The sequence below is a fragment of the Lepus europaeus genome, chromosome X (assembly GCF_033115175.1).
Source record: "Lepus europaeus isolate LE1 chromosome X, mLepTim1.pri, whole genome shotgun sequence".
In the NCBI taxonomy this organism is placed as follows: domain Eukaryota; kingdom Metazoa; phylum Chordata; class Mammalia; order Lagomorpha; family Leporidae; genus Lepus; species Lepus europaeus.
Window position 1 is genome coordinate 85931070 of NC_084850.1, and position 18660 is coordinate 85949729.

An 18660-nucleotide genomic window follows, 5' to 3' on the forward strand; every position below is an offset into this window, starting at 1 on the left:
ACAATACCAACAAGAGTACCAGAAATTTGGAAAGGACCTTAGCCATTCTCTCACCCTCTTTTAGACGATCTCCTTCAGCCTTGGTTTTTTTCTGCCTCTCTGATCCAGCAAGGTCTACCAGATGCAGCTTGGAGCGAAAGCTGCTACTCCTGTGATAACGACAGGAAGACACACGTGAGAGTAGTACACAAGCTTGACTTGACAGTAGCTGAGTATCAAAGTTGGCCTGCCAACTCTCATCTTCTTTTAAGTCAGTCAAAACAGCTCCACTGGTCACCAGTGCTCACAGTACTGATGATCTGTTGAATCAGTTGAAGAAGTTGTGTAATATCCAACCTTAACACAATTAACATGAAAAAGATCATGATTCTTTAAATTGCAACTTACTTGTCATTTTTCTTTCTTTGCTCTATGGAGATTGTAAAGATGGCATGAGAACGAGATGACTGGGAGTTCATGGCTGTGGAGGCCACAGTCCTGCAGTTGTTGCCCTGCTCCAAACAGGAAACCGTATCCAGTGCAACCAAAACAGTCTTCTCTGTGAGGCCTATGATCTAATGCCATGAAAAACAATTCCATTATGGTTTGCACCTCAAACGCTTGATCAGAAACAGGGACTGGTGGTTTTAAAAAATGCCTCAATAAATACAAGTCATGGTAATAGACTGCTATAACTAGCAACTCTGTGAAAACCAGTGGAAACTGAGGTCTCCAGTTTTTCCTAGGAACTTCCTAGTTTCTCCTAGGAACAAGGGAGACAGCCAATAGGAACTAGAACAGAGCTCTAGGTTTTACGGTAGCTATGGCTAAGTGCCTTCTAGAGAGCCACATGAAGGCTTTGGCCTGGCCCAGCCTCAGCTGATACAGGCCTCTGGGGAGTGAACCAGCAGATGGGAGATCTCTCTTTCTGTCTCTCCCTCTCTTCAACTCTTTCAAATAAAATGAATCAATCCCCAAAAAAACACAAAAACCAAGTTGTATATTTTTTAAAAAATCATTTCCCTGTATTCCAAGCTTTACCAGCCCAAGCCCTGAAGCCTGATTTTAGTACCTGGCTAATGACTTAATGACCCAGAAGGAAAAAAATACTGGAGAACACAGGGACCTGTCCCTAACCTATAACACAAATCTTCAACTATCTTTTTTTCTTTGCACAAGGAAATAAGATGAGTAAGATAATTATTTTTCCAAATCTTCCCAAGTCTGTACTAATTCTCATCACTTCAGCCTCTGGTTTTCCCACAGTTAAAAAGTCAAGATTTGCCCATTTGCAACACTGGCTAGTAAATCTGGCCTACTCCATATACAAACTCCCCACCTTGCCCCAATATTTTTTTCAGCTCTCGCTCCTTATCCTGCATCAGTACCATGTGACAGAAGGTTCTCAAATAAGTGATCTCTTCTTCCTATGGTACGTACAAACTTTTTTTAAAAATTGTTTTTTAATATCACTCCAGAGCCTAGCACAATGTCTATTACAGTGCCAGCAGAATGTTCTGTGATCATGGGTATGTTCTACATCTGTGCTGTCTCCTATACTAGGCACTAGCCATATGTAGCTATAGAGCACTTGACATGTAGCTAGTGCACATAAGGAACTGAATTTCAAATTTGATTCAACTTTAATTTAAATTTACTGGCTTGTGCCTAGTAGCTACCATAGCAGACAGCTCAACTTCAGAAATCTTTAAACAATTAATCAATATTTAGTTGATATTAGCATCCTTTCAAGAAGTAATAAGGGAGCCGGCAATGTGGCACAGTAGGCTAAGCCTCTGCCTGCAGCACTGGCATCCCATATGGGTGCTGGTTCCTGTCCCAGCTGCTCCTCTTCCGATCCAGCTCTCTGCTACGGCCTGGGAGAGCAGTGGAAATGGCCCAAGTGCTTAGGTCCCTGGTACCCCTGTGGGAGACCTGGCACCTGGCTCCTGGCTCTTGGCTTCAGCTCTGCTCAGCTCTGGCCATTGCAGCCATTTGGAGAGTGAACCAGCGGATGGAAGACCTTCCTCTGTCTTACCCTCTTTTTGTCTTTGACTCTACCACTCAAATAAATAAAAATAAAATCTTAAAAAAAAAGAAGTAATAGGAAGGCGATGAAACCAAATAAAAATTCTTCCCTCTCTCCCTGCCTCCCCCCCTTCCTTCCTTCCCCACAAGAGCTCCCATCTGGGAACTCTACATTAACAAAAGGAATTAGGATCACACAAAATCTAAAATCCTAGGATATTAGTAGTCATTTCAAATCACCGTGGCAAATGAAAAGGATGTGAACTTTAGCAATTACTACCATTTTTAAGTAATATCAAATGATAGAAAAAAATCTACCTTTATGCCTTCCTTGGGATCTTCCCGTATATTTATTTGACAGGCTTTCTCACGGGATGGGCACAGAAGATCCAAAATTTCTTCATTGTAAATCTAATATTGAAAATAAAGTAGCAAAACTAAGATAGTAACAGTGGTAATCTCTGGGTGGTGGGATCATAGGTAATTTTTAAAATTCTTTGTGACTTTCTGAATTTAAAAATTTGTTTACAATGAATGTGTTATTTTTAGAATTAAGAATAGGATTTTAACCCTATATGTAAAATTTGATTATTTTCCAAAAGTGAATTCACACTATTACATGCAACAAAGTTGAGATTGCTCTCTTAAGACAGAATCTTTTAGAAATAATAGACACACACAAAGTTACATAAGCGTTCAAATTCAGTTCTTTGATGAGTGTCACCAATTTTGCTAACATGTGAACAGCAGGTCCTTGTTTATGAGGTGGAGTTGAGAAACAAAAGGGAGAAGTAGCGGCTAATATTTAAACAGCAAGCAGAACTTCAAGTGCTTTGAACAGTGTTAAAACAAATAGTAAACACTATATTTGTTGCTATTATTGCTATTGTTTTTGTATTCAATTACTTTGGCCACAACTAGGCTAATCAAGACTCAAGGAAACTAATATCAATGATACTTAACTCCCTTCTAACTCTGCACCTCCTATAACTGCTCACATAGGGAAATTCAACTTCAGGATGAAGTACTCGCACATAATATATAACTGCATGCTTCAATGAGGTAAGCTTAATTTTTGCTCCTTAAAGATAGACATCAAAGCTACAGAACCAATCAGCTAGTTACACAGAAGCCATATAATAAGTGCCCTAAACTTGCCTGTTTTGCTGAGGTTAGACATAATTGGACCATCTAACTTGTATACTAACATACACTAGAATGCAAAAATCCCAAGAGGGTAAGAATTTTTATCTGTTTTGTTTGCTGATATATCCCAAGTGCCTAGAACAGAGCCAGGCACATAGTGGATGGTCAAGAAATATCTGTTGAGTAAAGGCATTCTATGACCACTTATGGAGCTCAGTATTTTACCCAACTTGTATATCATTCTTCACGAAGCAGCAGCGTGGTCACTTAAGCCGCAAAACAAAAGACAGGAAATCAAATACTTTTCCTACAGGCTTCACAAGGAATCAGAGGCCAAACAGGAATTAAAGAATTCGTATCATCTTTTCGTATGGCAATGCCAATTCCTCTAACAATCAGATTAAACAGACTATTCCAACAACAAGGAAAGAATTGGGCGGGAGCCAGATCCAACAGAGCCAGTAAGTTTTCTCTATCAATTTATTAAAATTCAATTTACTAAAAATGCTATTTACGCAGTTGAGTTGTGCCAGGAAAAATCTGATTTGGATTTATTTTTCTACCCAAAGATAATTTTGAATCCAGAAAAGTTACAGATAAATTACTTACCTCCAAGTAAGACACTTTCAGAGTAAATTCAAAGTCACTCTTTTTATCCATTTCTTTGAAGAGCAGTTGTATTACCCTAGGAATGACCCCAACTGTCGGCTCATTCTCTTGATCTGCAGTATATGCACCTCCCATCGAATACGTTTTTCCAGAACCAGTCTGCCCATAGGCCAGGACAGTTGCATTGTATCCTGGCAAAATACAAGTCACATGCATGCTGGTGCTCAAACATTTGCATCCAATCTGTATACTCCATTTCCTTCAGCAATTACTTATAACAAAATTGACAGTGCTTTCTGAAGACAGAGTCTCAGACATGGGCCAGCACTGTGGCATAGTAGGCTAAGCCTCCGCCTACAGCATTGGCATTCCATATGGGCACCGGTTCGTGTCTCAACTGCTCCTTTTCAGATCAAACTCTCTGTTTATGGCCTGGGAAAGCAATAGATGGTGGCCCAAGTGCTTGGGTCCCTGCACCCAGGTGGAAGACCCAGAAGAAGCTCCTGGCTTCAGATCAGCTCAGCTCCAACTGCTGAGGCCATTTGGGGAGTGAACCAGTGGATGGAAGACCTTTCTGTCTCTCCTTCTCTCTGTCTGTAATTCTACCTCTCAAATAAATAAATCTTTATAAAAGGGGGGATAGCAGACACATATAAAAAGTTCTGTGGATATCATGACTTTCACTAAATCAAAATCAGCAAAGGAAGAGTAATCCCAGAATGTGAATCCCTCTTGATGGCCCTTAAAAGCTACAGAGTCAAACACTTAAAGATATGGCTGAGAGAATGAAGGTGGCCAAACTACTGTCAAAAGCCATTCAGATCTTTATAATTCTCCCAACCTTGAGCAATTCTAAATTAAGGGGGATTAAAAGTCTTAGAAGTTCAATAAACAGAAGAGATGCTGGCATTTATGTCTTTGATCAACAGTCTTCATATAAAAAAGCAACAATTGTTTTTCACAGTAAACGAAAGCACCTACTCCCTATCTGAAGTCTCAGAATGCATCTGGACCACATTATCAAAATTTTCATGTAAGTATGATTCAAAGTTATACATGTCATTTGCTTTTATAGGGGACTGATGAAAAATCAAGCATTCAAAGATGTTCATGATATAGTTAATTGAAAACGAGCAGGTTAAAAGTTAATTGTTAGGTGGGGGGACTTTCAGCACAGGAGTTAAGATTGGCGCTGTGGTACAGTGGGTTAAAGCCCTGGCCTGTAGCGTTAGCACCCCACATGGACACTGGTTCGAATCCCAGCTGCTCCACTTCTGATCCAGCTCCCTTCTAATGTGCCTGGGAAAGCAGTGGAGGATGGTCCAAATCCCTGGGCTCCTTCTCCGACAGGCGACCTAGAAGAAATTCCTGGCTCCTGGCTTTCAATCAGCACAGCTCCAGCCAGTGCAGCCATTTGGAGAGTGAATCAGCAGATGGAAGATCTCTGTCTCTACCTCTCTCTGTAAATCTTTCAAATCAATAAAATGAATATTTTAAAAAATGCTATTATGGATGTCTGCATTTCAGTCCAGGCTCTGCTAATGCACAACCTGGGAGGCAGATAATAGCTCAAATGTTTGGGTCTCTGCCACCCACAGGGGAGACCTGGACCGAGTTCCATTCTCCTGGCTGCAGCCTGAAACAGCCCTGGCTGCAGCCTGAAACAGCCCTGGCTGCTGTGGACAACTGGAGAATGAACCAGCGGACAGAAAATCTTTGTCTCGTCTGTCTGTCTCTCCCTTTCAAATAAAAATGTAAAAATCTCAGAGGTCAGCATTGTGGCATAGCAGGTTAAGCTACCACCTATGACACCAGCATCCCATATGGACGCCAGTTCCTGTCCTGGCTGCTCTACTTCCCATCCAGCTCCCTGCTAATGCAATTGGGAAAGCAGCAGAGGATGGTCCAAGTACTTAGGCCCCTGTACCCACGTGGGAGACCCAGATGAAGCTCCTAGCTCCTGTCTGGCCCAGCCCTGGCTGTTGCAGCCATCTAGGGAGTAAAGATCTTTCTCTGTCTCTCATTCTCTTTATTTAACTCTGCATTTCAAGTACACAAATAAATCTTTTAAAACATGTTAAATCGTAAAAAAAAAGTTATCGTTAAATGTATATATATATAGAGAGAGAGAGAGAGAGGAAAAGATCAAAAGGACACCAATAATTAACATTTTGATGTTCATCTCTGAGTAGTAGGAATGTACGTGAATTTTTGTGTATTTTCCTTTGAGTAGTAGGAATGTACGTGAATTTTTGTGTATTTTCCTTTTCTTTGGCTCATTTGTATTTTCTAAATTATTAAATAGAATGACCTACTGAAGAGTAGCTATGTCTTACATTGTAGTCTTTTTTGTTGTTGTTTATTTATTTATTTTTAAAGATTTATTTATTTATTTGAAAGCCAAAGTTACACAGAAAGAGGAGAGGCAGAGAGGGAGAGAAGTCTTCCATCCACTGGTTCACTCCCTAAAATTGGCTGCAACGGCAGGAGCTGCGCCAATCTGAAGCTAGGAGCCAGGAGCTTCCTCCGGGTATCCCATGTGGGTGCAGGGGCCCAGGGACTTGGACCATCTTCCACTGCTTTCCCAGGCCATAGCGGAGAGCTGGATCAGAAGTGGAACAGGTGGAACTCGAACCAGCATCCATATGGGATGCCAGCACTTCAGACGGCAGCTTTACCCGCTACGCCACAGTGCCGGCCCCATGTTGTGGTCTTAAGTGATCAGTACTATTTGCAGAAAGACCCACAAAGTATATTTCTGTTTGAGTTTAGCTTCTGCAAAAATGTTTATAGATCAGTTTCTATATTTGCTCTTGTCAAAGAATCCAAATTACTAGTTACTTGGGCGTTTTTCATTATCCTATAAATTTTAAGCTTTGATTAAAATTAGAGGTAGATAAGCCCAGCTATAACTGAAACAAGATTAAAAACAAATTAGACAATAGATGGGCTATTGTCACTTACCTTCAATTGTTATAACTCACTAACTATAGTATAGTAGTTACTAAAACAGTAAGCGTGCACCAGGAAGCAACCATAAATCCAAACGTACTTCAAGGCTAAAAAAATATGAACTTAGGGAAGTTAGTCCCTTTTTAGAAATGGCATATATGGTCTAAATTTAGACTACAAGGCAGGGCCAGCATTGTGGCACAGCGAGTTAGGCTTCCACTTGTGATGCTAGCATCCAATATGGTTCAATTCCCAGTGGCTCTGCTTCCAATCCAGCTCCCTGCTAACGTGTCTGGTCGGCAGTAGGTGATGGGGATGGCCCAGGTACTTAGGCTCCTGCCATCTACATGAGATAACCCACATGGAGTACCAAGTTCCTGGCTTCAGCCTGGTCCAGCCCTGGCTATTGTGGCCATTTAGGGAGTGAACCAGTGGATGGAAGACATCTCTTTCACCCTGTCTTTCAAATAAATAAATAAATCTTTAAAAAATAAAATAACAGAAGGCAAATTTTCTCTGTTAAATGAACATATTTATGTCAAAGCTATTATCTACTATTTACCATAAGTTTTACAATCTGAAGGAGAAATCTTTAAGTTTTGAAACAATGTGTTAACTTAAATGAAAACCTTGAAGTTTTGAAAGAAACTATTGGTAAAACTAATATGCTAAATTGTGTTTCAGTGTAATGAACTGTTGATATCACCTAGCAAGATGGTGGGGAGAGAAAGTAACATTCCATAATTTTCTACAATGCCACAGATATGTATAGATAGCATAATTTGGGAAACCAGGTTTCAGTACAATCTATAAACCACTCAGGGCTCTATAGGAACAGGAGTTCGGAGTACAAGAGGGTACCACTGAGCCATGCAAAACACTGACTTTGCTTCTGCAATTAAGGGCAACATTAACCAAACACACGTATCCTAGAATCACTTTATACTTAGATTGCCTTTAAAGATTGTGTTTTGGCCGGTGCCGTGGCTCAATAGGCTAATCCTCCGCCTGCGGCGCCGGCACACAGGGTTCTAGTCCTGGTCGGGGCGCCGGATTCTGTCCCGGTTGCCCCTCTTCCAGGCCAGCTCTCTGCTGTGGCCCTGGAAGGCAGTGGAGGATGGCCCAAGTGCTTGGGCCCTGTACCCGCATGGGAGACCAGGAGGAAGCACCTGGCTCCTGGATTTGGATTAGCGCAGTGCGCTGGCCGGCGGCCACAGCGGCCATTGGAGGGTGAACCAACGGTAAAGGAAGACCTTTCTCCCTGTCTCTCTCTCTCACTGTCCACTCTACCTGTCAAAAAAATAAATAAATAAATAAATTCTTTAAAAAAAAAAAACCAAACCTGTGTTTTAATTTTTACGGTTTCCTAAGTTCAGAATATGACAGTTAACTGGAACGTTTTCACCATAAAGAAAGGTTAAATGTCTGAGACAGGATGTTGACCTTGATTGGACATTACACAATGTACACATGCATGAAAACATCACGTGGCATCCCTATAAATATGTATAGCTTTTATGTATCAGTTAAAATAAAAGTAAGAAGACGGAAGCAGAATTACAGCGCTCTTACTAAGCTGTGGAGGTACATTCTGAGACAGATGAGCAATGAGGAATCTGAAAAGCACCTTGTTTCAGGAATGGCTAAAGCTAAGGGGGGGCAGGTAATTAGTAGAGAGAGCCATAGAAACGTCTTCCAAATGTGTAAAAAGACAAAAGATTAACTTTATAGTGGAAAAGCCTGGCAGACTAACACTTTAATCAAAAGATCAAATTGAACATCAGCAATAATGGAGCAAATCAAAATCATGGAACTGCCTGATAGGATTCAATGAGAAAAACACAGCATCACTTCCATGATAGTCCTGCCAAAAGATCTATAACCTGAACCTAATCATAAACAAACATCACACAAACCAAAATTAAGAAACAGTTTACAAAATAACTGCCCTATAATCCTCCAAAGCATTGAGATCATCAAAGTCAAAAAAAGACTGAAGAACCATTTTAGAATGCCTCTTTGAGACAGCACAGGTAAATGCAACATGTGATCTTGAACTAGGTCCTTTCGCTATAAAGGGTGTTATCAGGACAACTGGTGAAACCTGAATGAGGTTTGAGGATTAAATGGTAGTAACGTAGCAATGCAGCTTTCAAGAGTTTGATGGTCGTATTTTGGTAATTTAGGAGAAAGTCCCTCTTTGTAGGAAATACTAAAGTATTCCAGGTATACTAAAGTATCAAATCAATATCTCACCTCTTTGTGCTGTTCTTACTGCAAATTTATTTCCATAAATTTGAGAATACTGCTCTATTAGTTTAAAATTTTGAAACAAAGTGTTCAATATGCCCTGAGCCACAGCATCATTTTTAAAGAGGTGGAAAAAACACATGAATAGCTATCTCCAGGAAGAAATCTTCTGTTTATCTTGAGGGATAAACTAACTAACATCACTGGGAAGAAATTACTGGAAAGCAAATTTCATCTCAATATGAAGATCTTTCTAATACAATTAGAGCTGTCTGAAAATCAAATATCAACTAGCAACCAAATATACCCTGTGAGTCAATGAGCTTTGTCAAAGCCAAAATTTTAAACAGCACTGGAAGTTCACAAAACAAGTTATTGCTAGGAGGCATTTTTCTTTGGAGGGAAAGTTAAACTAATGATGCGCGAAATGCCCTTTACAACTTTAAGCCACGAGTATGCCATGGTTCCACTTCTTTGAAACCAATCTCTGCTCTGAATTGTGAAGAACCTCTATAGTAGAATAACAACTGGACATCTCACAGGCACTGAACCCTCTTTAGAACCCTGCTATAGTCTTCAAAACCATGAAAGCCTTAGGTTCTGTAATAAAGATTAGTAACTGGCCATAGGATTCAGGGGCTTCAGGAAATCCCCTGCTCCATTTGAAAAGAATTCTACTCATCACTCAAAAGCTGTCTCCAAGGTTCCCTATGCTGGGAGGCTCACCCCAAATCTCCTGAGCAGAGTCGGTAATGTCCTTTTGTTTGTCATGCTACTCTGTATGCAATCAGGGTTTCTTCTACAGCAGGACTAGGCTCCATTGCATATGTTGAACTTTTAAAATATATTTTCTTAAAGTCAGGAGCGAACAATTTAAAATTGCTTATGTATTCCAGGTTATTTTTGTATTGATGTGCCTCCACTCCTACTCCCCAGACTTTTAATTCCTTCGGGGCCTGGAAGCTACATTATACATCTCTGAATAAGTAATCCTGGGGCCTGAACTTGCAGCAGGTGGGCACGCTGTGCACCACTAGCACCTGCCAAAGAGTCGTCATCTACTGAGGCTCCAGGACAAACAGAAATGTGTACAAGTCAAAGATGAACACAAACACCGAAAGCAAATACGGCATAAAACGAGGCTGTGGGCACTTCATCCACTCCTGTATTTGCAGCACCCAAGCACACAATGCCAGGCACACAGCAGATGCCCAAGAAACTTTCGACGAATTGAATAGCCTCACCTTTAAAGATGCCTTTTATGAGTGGTGCCACTGCTGTATTGAAGACCTCTTCCTGTTCGGTAGAAGGATCAAACACAAAATCGTAGGTAAAGGATTTATCGGTACCAACCACCACCTAGGAAAGGCAAGGGACAAGGCATAAGGAAAAAAAGAAAGGCTAGACCACGCCCCTCGTTGCCAGTCGGCCCCAGCTGTTCAGAGATAGGCGGTGGACTCTGTTACGCACCTGAGGCTCCCCGGGCACGAAGGAAAGGCACATCTGGCAGCCCTCGCTAATCTCCTTGGGGACTAGAGGGCGACATCGCAGGGCCACTCGTACGGGAATTCCCTTCACCTCTTCTTTCATGGTCCTACCTCGGCACGGTCTCTGCAGGGGGAATTAAGAGGGGGCTTGCTGATGAATTTTGGTAGGTCTGACTGGGGTAGGAGGTCGACTGCTCGGTTCCGGCGGAGGGTGGGGGAGGGTTACGGAACTCAGCCGGAGCGGTGGCAGCCTTCCCTCCCAGCGAGATCGCTACCTCCGGAGGTTCACACTTCTTTAGGCTTGGCTACGATGGACGGCTGCTCAGCCCGACAGCGTCTGAAATGAAGAAAAAACAAAACAAAACAAAACTCCAGCAGAGGCGTCGACAAAAAGCTGTGCCCCAGGCTACCGGAACAGGCAGATTCCGAGCTAAGGTGTACCCCCGTAACTCACCAAACTAAATGTCCCTTTTCCGGTCTTCCCCGGTCTCCCGTGGCCCTTTCCTAAACGGAGCTTTAACCGCCAAGTTTCAAATCGATTCCTGAGGCGCCAGCCAATGGGAGCGCCCACAGCCTGGGGGCGGAGCAAGCACGTCCGCGCGCGCACCCAGGCGCCGCGGTGGGAGGGGAAGGGAAGCACGTCGCAGCTCGGTACCGCCCCTTTTCGACCCCGGCAAACATCCGCTTCCGGTTTCCAGACTTCAGTGGCGGTGCGCCGGCCCCGAGGTGTGTGAGTCCGGCCCACCGGTAAGGTGGTTCGGCGTTTACGCTGTCGTGACTGCGGGAGTCAGACAGGATGCGGGACGGGAATATATACATATATAAAGTGGCTGGTGGTGGAGGAAGGGTTGACCTGGGGAATCCCACCCTTACTAATCGCACCCAGGAAATGTAGGGCTGTGCTTGGCCCCCGAGACCCTGGAGCAAGATGGAGTCCTCGCTCCCTTGGACTTCGAAATTAACGTTTTTGCAAAAATTCAGGAAAAAAAAGGAAGGAGGGGGATTAAGAGAGAAAGGGAAATATGGTTATTTTCTTAGAATTGTACCTATGAAATACGTGAAATCCGTTCTCTTTATTAGTAATAAAACATTTTAATGAAAAAATATTTTAGGTGCAACCCCAATTATTTTTTCTCTAAGATGAAGATGTTAACATCAATTTCACAGGATTGTTGTGAGAAATTAGGTCATCTCTCTAGAATACCTAGCAGGTTGCTTGACATCCATAGCCTGCTTAGCAAAGTAAATCATTTTCTTCTGTCTTTTCTTCCTTCTGTCCTCCAGCGTAACACCTAGGTGTGGGCTGGGCCCGTACACTGACAGCCTTGCCTTGAGTCAGAGCAGCTTTCTGAAACTTCCTGGGCTGCTGTCCATTTTGAACTTAACTTTTGTCTGCTTTGATCCACCCTTCCACTCCAGGGCCTCGCCCGAGATGGACAGCCGGATTCCTTACGATGACTACCCAGTGGTTTTTCTGCCTGCCTATGAGAATCCCCCAGCGTGGATTCCACCTCATGAGGTGGGAACAGTTTGTGTTTCTGAGTAGGGGAATCCTTCCCTCCCTGCCCCCAAGCCCAAGGTGATGCAGGAAAGGTAGAATGGTAGGGTTTGAAATGAAGCTCAATAGAGAATGAATGTTAGCCCTTAGAGCCAGAGGACCCAGAAGCTGGATTTTGACCAATAGGCCCATTGGGAACTTGTTATGGAAGCCTACTGCCAAGGTCCATTCACACCGGTGAGTCCTAGTTCCCTTTCTGTCAACAGATGAAAAAGTGGGGAGCTACTGGGCTGTTAGTATGTTCCCGTTCTGTCCATCTACTCATTTGGCCAGGGTTATCAGTCCAAGTGACAAATTGGCTATGTGTGTACCTTTTCCCGACTTCAGAGTGATGCGTTAGCATTCCAGAAGAAAGCAGGTGTGAAGTCTAAGACCGGTAGTAAGCTTTCTGGGGTTGCCATTACTGTGTTGCAGAGAGTATACCACCCAGACTACAACAATGAGCTGACCCAGTTTCTGCCCCGAATCGTCACACTGAAGAAGCCTCCTGGAGCTCAGGTGAGCTGATAGGAGCCCCTTTCTTATTCCAAGCGAGATCTGTCCATGCCAGAAGGTGGCCATGGTTGGGAAGGATGGATTGGGAAGCTGAAGGAATTCTCCTTTAAAAAAAAAGATTTTATTTATTTATTTGAGAGGTAGAGTTACAGACAGTGAGAGGGAGAGACAGAAAGGTCTTCCTTCCGTTGGTTCACCCCCAAAATGGCCACTATGGCCGGCGCTGTGCAGGTCCAAAGCCAGGAGCCAGGAGCTTCTTCCTGGTCTCCCATGTGGGTGCAGGGGCCCAAGCATTTGGGCCATCTGCTGCTTTCCCAGGCCACAGCAAAGAGCTGGATTGGAAGAGGGGCAGCCAGGCCTCGAACTGGTGCCCATATGGGATGCAGGCGCCACAGGTGGAGGATTAATCTACTGCACCATGGTGCCAGCCCCGAAATTCTCCTTCTTGTGACCAGGGAAGTGGAGCTCCCGCTTCTACAACTTCTGACTGCCCTCTGAGGGACACACAAGCTGAGCCCTTGCCACAGTAATGCTACTTAGAAGTTCTTGCGTTTGTGGTCTGTATTGAGTGTCTGTTCTGTGCTCTTGCCTTACAGTTGGGATTTAACATCCGAGGAGGAAAGGCCTCACAGCTAGGTATCTTCATCTCCAAGGTGCGTGTGCCTGGTGGGCAGTGGAGATGGCTATTTCCGGTTGTTAATTTAGCGGCTTGCAGATCCCTGAGGCCCCAAGGGCTGACAGCAGGATGCTTTGGTGGACTCCATAGAAGGGGCATAATGAGGACACTCTGTTTCCACTTAAAACTCTCTAGTTGGCAAGCCATCTGTCTCTCTACTTGTCAGAGAAGTAATAGCACCTTACAGTTGGATAGCACTGAGCTTCCCTTACAGTCTTCAGAAGTTACCTCCCTCCCCATCACACGTGTTCTCTCTTTACCAACAGGTGATTCCTGACTCTGATGCGCATCGGGCAGGACTTCAGGAAGGCGACCAAGTACTGGCTGTGAATGATGTGGATTTCCAGGATATTGAGCACAGCAAGGTGAGCGCAGCACGCGGGCTGTGCTGATGCAAGAAGTCATCCCAGCTAGGACAGGTTGGGCAGGATTAGCCTAGTCTGTAACTTAATAAGCAAGCTTCTCTCTTGGGGAAATGGACCCAAGGGAAGCAGCTCTTCATAGCCCAGAAGGTTGGAGTGGAACGTCCCTTTGCCCTGCTATGGATCTCTCCTGGGTCATTGTCTTCATTTGTATAAGCTGCTGTTGTGTGTCTTCCAGGCTGTGGAGATACTGAAGACAGCCCGTGAAATCAGCATGCGTGTCCGCTTCTTTCCCTATAGTAAGTGCCACCCTCTTTTGTGTGTGTGTATGTTTGAGAGAGAGGTAGAAAGACAGAACTCCTGTGCTGGCTCACCCTCCAAATGCCCACAGGGGGCCAAGGCCAGGAACCCAGAACTCAACCCGGGTCTCCCATGTGGGTGCAGGAGGAACCCAATTACTTGAGCCGTCGTCGTTACCTCCCAGGGTTTGCCTTAGCAGGAAGCCGGAGTCAGAAGCTGGAGCTGGAACTTGAGCCCAAGCTCTGCAATATGGGATGTGAACATCTTGAACAGTGCCTTAACCACTAGGCCCAGTGCCATGCCCCTTCTTGTTTCATTACCTGGCAGAACCCTATACTCTTGGAATACTGATGACTAGAGGCCCCGCACGTTGGGGCTGGGGAATTGGGAGCTCAGGCCTGAAAATAACCTGCTGTGTTCCTCCTTTTCTTTCTTCTTTTCCTGCAGATTATCATCGCCAAAAAGAGAGGACTGTGCACTAGAGTGTTGCATCCCACAGCCCTCCATGTGGAATCTGCCAGGATCAGCTGGCCAGGCCCAAAGGAAGCCACCTGAGACATTCGCTCAGCCCCTTCCTGGCATAGTGCAGTAGGGACGTGGCAGACAGTGAGCCAACTATGTCACTCAAGCTGTACCACACTTTTAGTTCCCTAGTTTGTTAGGTGAACTTCATTCCCTGAAGGGAAGAGGATGGTGGTGTTTAGGTAGAACCTAGCCTGTAGGGGACCCAGCTAGCAAAGGCAACTGACAGTTTTTTGTTAGATACCATGTGCTAGGACTTGCACGGGTCCTGTCATTTTAATTAAAGAAATTAGGAAAAGAATCTTGGGGACCTTCCATCTGGCTTGCCTGGCCATCTCATCCTGTCCTTGTACTGCCAGAGGTCTCAGACACTTGAGAGACTCCCATGAGACACTGGCCCCTTCTCTTCCTGTTCTTGCAGAAAAAAAAAGTAAAACACAGTGTTGAAGAAATATTGGTATGACTTTTGAATATTACTGATTGGGGATAAAATGGTATTGAGGCAAAAAAAAAGAAAACCAAAAACACAGTTCTTCTGAAGAGAGGAGCCACTGGAAAAAACAGCAGTCTTATACCTCTTCACAACTATCTGTGTCTGGCCAGAACATTAGGGAGCTCCAGGAACCTTAGCCACAGGGTAACCAAGTTAGGGCATGGGATGGAGGGTCCTGGAGAAACAGTGCTCCTTCCACTTGGAGCTTTGGACATTTCTCTGCACAGGATGATAGGAATGTATTTCTCTTCTTTCCCAGAGTCTGACCTGGAATGTAAGCCAAAGGAGGGCCTTAGATGTATTTCTTTTCAGAGGCAGCAATAAGAAATTGGTTCTCAGTTTCTAATTTATAAGCTGAGTTGTATGACCTGCTGGCTTCCGCCTTTTCTTCACCCAAGCCCTGAATAACCTTCTAGCATGTCCTTATATCTTCAGTTACAGACCCATTGTTCATGACTCTGGGTCACACCCCTGCCATCTCTACCTGCGTGTTCAGAACACTCATTCAGAATTGAAAGTTTCCTGGGGCGGTATGGGGGAAGTGTTCCTATGATCAAAGGACCAAATGTGCCTTGAAAGAATTCTGGGAGCTTAAATGTTTTTTTCCAGGCCCTTCTGGAACATGATTCTATTGATCTGAGGTAGAACCTGGAAATCTGAATTTTAAAATAAGTTTTCAAATAGAAGAAACATCATTTTAAATAGTATTAATGTGTCTGTATGGGGAACTGTTGGCTCTTTCTGTATACCCCACCTCAGCTCAACCAGAGACTGCCATTTTTAGGTGCCTGTGTAAGCTGTGCTGGAGGTAGAATTAATTCTGCTGTCTCTATGCCTCCTGGGAAATCTGTTCTCTGGTTCACTCTGCTGCCCCCCAACGGCCACCTGAAAACACTCTTAGATACTTCCACAAAGCTGTATTGGCCAAGTTGCGTCTCCCTATGGTTAACAGGATCTAAAAGACTCATCTAACAAGTGTGGGAAACGGTAAAAAGCCCTTTTCAGTGGCCAAAGGCCTAAGGCAAAACCTCTCTGGCCCTAAACTGGTTCTTAATTTTGAATGGTTCTGTGTTCACAGCAGCAGCAAGAGGCAATTGCATTATGAAAGTGTAGATAGAATGTGGAGAATGTGGTGCATTGGCTTTTGAGGTAGTTCAGTTGTAGAATAGCATCCTTTTAACTGTCAGAGAAGATAAGGTGGAATTCCCAGGTGCTTCAAGAAGTTTCCACCAATAGCTGTGAGATGCAGTCAAGAAAAAAAAATAGAAGATAACAACACTTTGAGAGGTTCCATTTTACTCCTAAATCAGAATTGGCCAAATGTTTAAACCTGGGGGTAGGAAAGGACAGCTATGGAAAGCCTACATGTAATAAACCCATCAAATTGGACAAAGACAGGCTAAACTATCAACAGAACAGTGGTTTTTGGTCCCTGACTTCTTGAAGGGCTCCAGTTAGATTTCAACCATTGAAGTATGTATTAAAGTAATGGAGGCCAGCGCCGCGGCTCACTTGGCTAATCCTCCACCTGCAGCGACGGCACCCTGGGGTTCTAGTCCCGGTTGGGGCACCAGATTCTGTCCCAGTTGCTCCTCTTCCAGTCCAGCTCTCTGCTGTGGCCCGGGAGTGCAGTGGAGGATGGCCCAGGTCCTTGGGCCCTGCACCTACATGGGAGACCAGGAGGAAGCACCTGGATCCTGGCTTCGGATAGGCGCAGTGCGCCTGCCACAGCGCGCTGGCCATAGCAGCCATTTTGGGGGAGTGGGGGGGGGTGAACCAACGGAAAAAGGAAGACCTTTCTGTCTCTCTCTCTCTTACTGTCTAACTCTGCCTGTCAAAAAAAAAAAAAGGGTAATGGAGTAAAGTGATTGGAGTTAAATCTCTACTCCCAGGGTCAGCTTCTAGGAGAACAGAAAAAGCATTCTGATCTCAATGATCCCTTTCCCATACAGGCAAGCCAGAGAGCTTCTTTGGGTTAAAGTCAGTCCCATTTTGTTTTAAGTACCGCTCAGAAAAATTGGCTCGGTTATCAACTCAGCAAAGGAAGCCTGCCTTCTCTGCTAGTATACTCCTACCTCAGCAAAGCTGGAAGAAAGGCTACTCCCCTTTACCTTCAATGGAGGCCAAGGACTCCTGAGAGGAAGGGCAAAAGCCATGTGCTGGACTAGCTCTGTGTTTGTGTATGGAAAAAAATGGTGCAGTTCAGAGGCTGAGATGACTGTGGGACTACCTAGCGATGGGAAGATACAGAGTGCAGTAGAAACAGAGAAATAAATATTACATTTCTCACGTTGTAACAAGCTACAGCACTGCTCTCCAGAAACATCATCAAGGTGGCTGAGGTTTTTCTTCATCTTCTGCAGAGACTTGTCTGGACAAGTGGGAAATGATGAAAGGGACCAGATAGTGGTAACCCAGAGTTAGTGGATAGGGACTTCTGAGGTATAATGATGCTTCCCTAGCATCAGGAACCATAGAGGCCTTGAACCCATGACCTTTCTGGCCTCAGACACCCATAACTCCTCCTCAAGTGAACAAATCACAGTGGACCCTCCCCTGTAGAGATGGAACGTGAGGTATGCTGGAGGTTGTAGTTCTATCTTTTGTTCAGATCAGTCTTGCTACCTATCAACAGGATGACAATATTGTCACCTCTTCCTGTTTATCTTCTACCCATTTTGTCTTCCTGAAAGAATTGACATTACTTGTCCTTTCCCTCTGCTAGTCTTGCTAGCCCCCTATCGCTTCCCTTATAATCCTCTTTTCAAATAAAACATTACCTAACACCTGTTTAACGATATCCTGTACAACCGCTGCAATAGTGGAATCATGAATATACTAAGGAATTAGGCCTCAAAAGTACTCCTTACCGCGGTGTCCAATAGCTGCAGCTGAATCTGCATAAAACAAATGTTCAGGGAAAAGATGGGGAAAGGTAGAACCTAATAATGGCAAAATAAAAAAGGGGAGGGCTGGTGCTCTGGCATGGTAGGTTAAGCCTCTGCCTACAGCACGAGCATCCCATATGGATGGACGCCAGTTCGAGTCCCAGCTGCTCCTCTTCCAATCCAGCTCTCTGCTTATGGCCTGGGAAGGCAGTGGAAGATGGCCCAAGTTCTTGGGGTCCTGCACGCAGGTGGGAGACCCGGAAGAAGCTCCTGGCTTCAAATCAGCCCAGCTCTGGCCATTGTAGACATTGGGGCGTGAACCAGCAATGGAAGATCTCTCTCTCTCTCTAACTCTGCCTCAATAAATAAATAAATAAATAAATAAATCTTTTTTAAAAGGGAGAGGTGAGTTCTATTCCCTGAAAAGTGGCTGTGATGGCCTCAAACCAAGTGGCCTACAGTTCCAGGACAGGTCTACTCAATTTTGCCATATTTGAATTAAGGAAAACCCTATAGAACAGCATATTTAAGGATTCAAGACCTCTTAAATTTGAACAAGAAACATCTTGAACAAGAAACAGCACTTGGTAATTTGGGAAGGCTTCAGGTTTTTTTAAATATTTTATTATTCAAAAGAGAAACAGAGATCTTCCACCTACTTGTTCACTCCTCAGATGCTCACAGCAGCCAGGGCTAGGCTAGGGCAAAGCCAAGAGCTCAGAACACCATCTGGGTCTCCCACATGAGTGGCAGGGACCTGAGTACTTGAGCCATCTTCTGTTGCCACCCAGGGTATGCATTAGCAGGAAGGTAGAATCAGAAGCCGAGGAACCTAGTCTCAAACTGGCACTCCAGTATGGGATGTGGCTTAGCTGCACCACAACACCTTCCCCAAGCTGGTTTTTTATTCCCCTT

The 18660-nt window shown here is 44.3% G+C and overlaps 2 protein-coding genes across 7 annotated transcripts in view; one reads left to right on the top strand and one right to left on the bottom strand.

Annotated features, from left to right (window-relative positions):
* The window catches only part of KIF4A (kinesin family member 4A), a 131270-nt gene extending 120277 nt beyond the window's left edge, over positions 1-10993 (bottom strand). For 2 of the 5 annotated variants that reach the window (XM_062183176.1, XM_062183174.1), the window contains exons 1-8: positions 10906-10993; positions 10683-10788; positions 10435-10575; positions 10209-10323; positions 3763-3953; positions 2326-2418; positions 388-554; positions 55-149 (exon numbers count right to left, since the gene is read on the bottom strand). In XM_062183176.1, coding sequence (XP_062039160.1) covers positions 55-149; positions 388-554; positions 2326-2418; positions 3763-3953; positions 10209-10323; positions 10435-10554 — 781 coding nt within the window. In that variant the 5' untranslated portion in view covers positions 10555-10575; positions 10683-10788; positions 10906-10993. The remainder of the gene's footprint in view (positions 1-54; positions 150-387; positions 555-2325; positions 2419-3762; positions 3954-10208; positions 10324-10434; positions 10576-10682; positions 10789-10905) is intronic. The other 3 variants (XM_062183178.1, XM_062183175.1, XM_062183177.1) reach the window with 3 other exon arrangements.
* Positions 10994-11074: 81 nt separating this feature from the next.
* Positions 11075-14816, top strand: PDZD11 (PDZ domain containing 11). Of its 2 annotated transcripts, none has more exons than XM_062183180.1 (7): positions 11075-11177; positions 11871-11970; positions 12424-12507; positions 13101-13157; positions 13447-13545; positions 13781-13841; positions 14290-14816. In XM_062183180.1, the coding sequence occupies exons 2-7, from the start codon at positions 11884-11886 to the stop codon at positions 14322-14324; spliced, it is 423 nt and encodes a 140-aa protein (XP_062039164.1). In that variant the 5' UTR covers positions 11075-11177; positions 11871-11883; the 3' UTR covers positions 14325-14816. The 2 variants fall into 2 exon arrangements, with proteins under 2 accessions (XP_062039164.1, XP_062039163.1); XM_062183179.1 differs by having other exon boundaries at positions 11122-11198.
* Positions 14817-18660: the final 3844 nt, after the last annotated feature.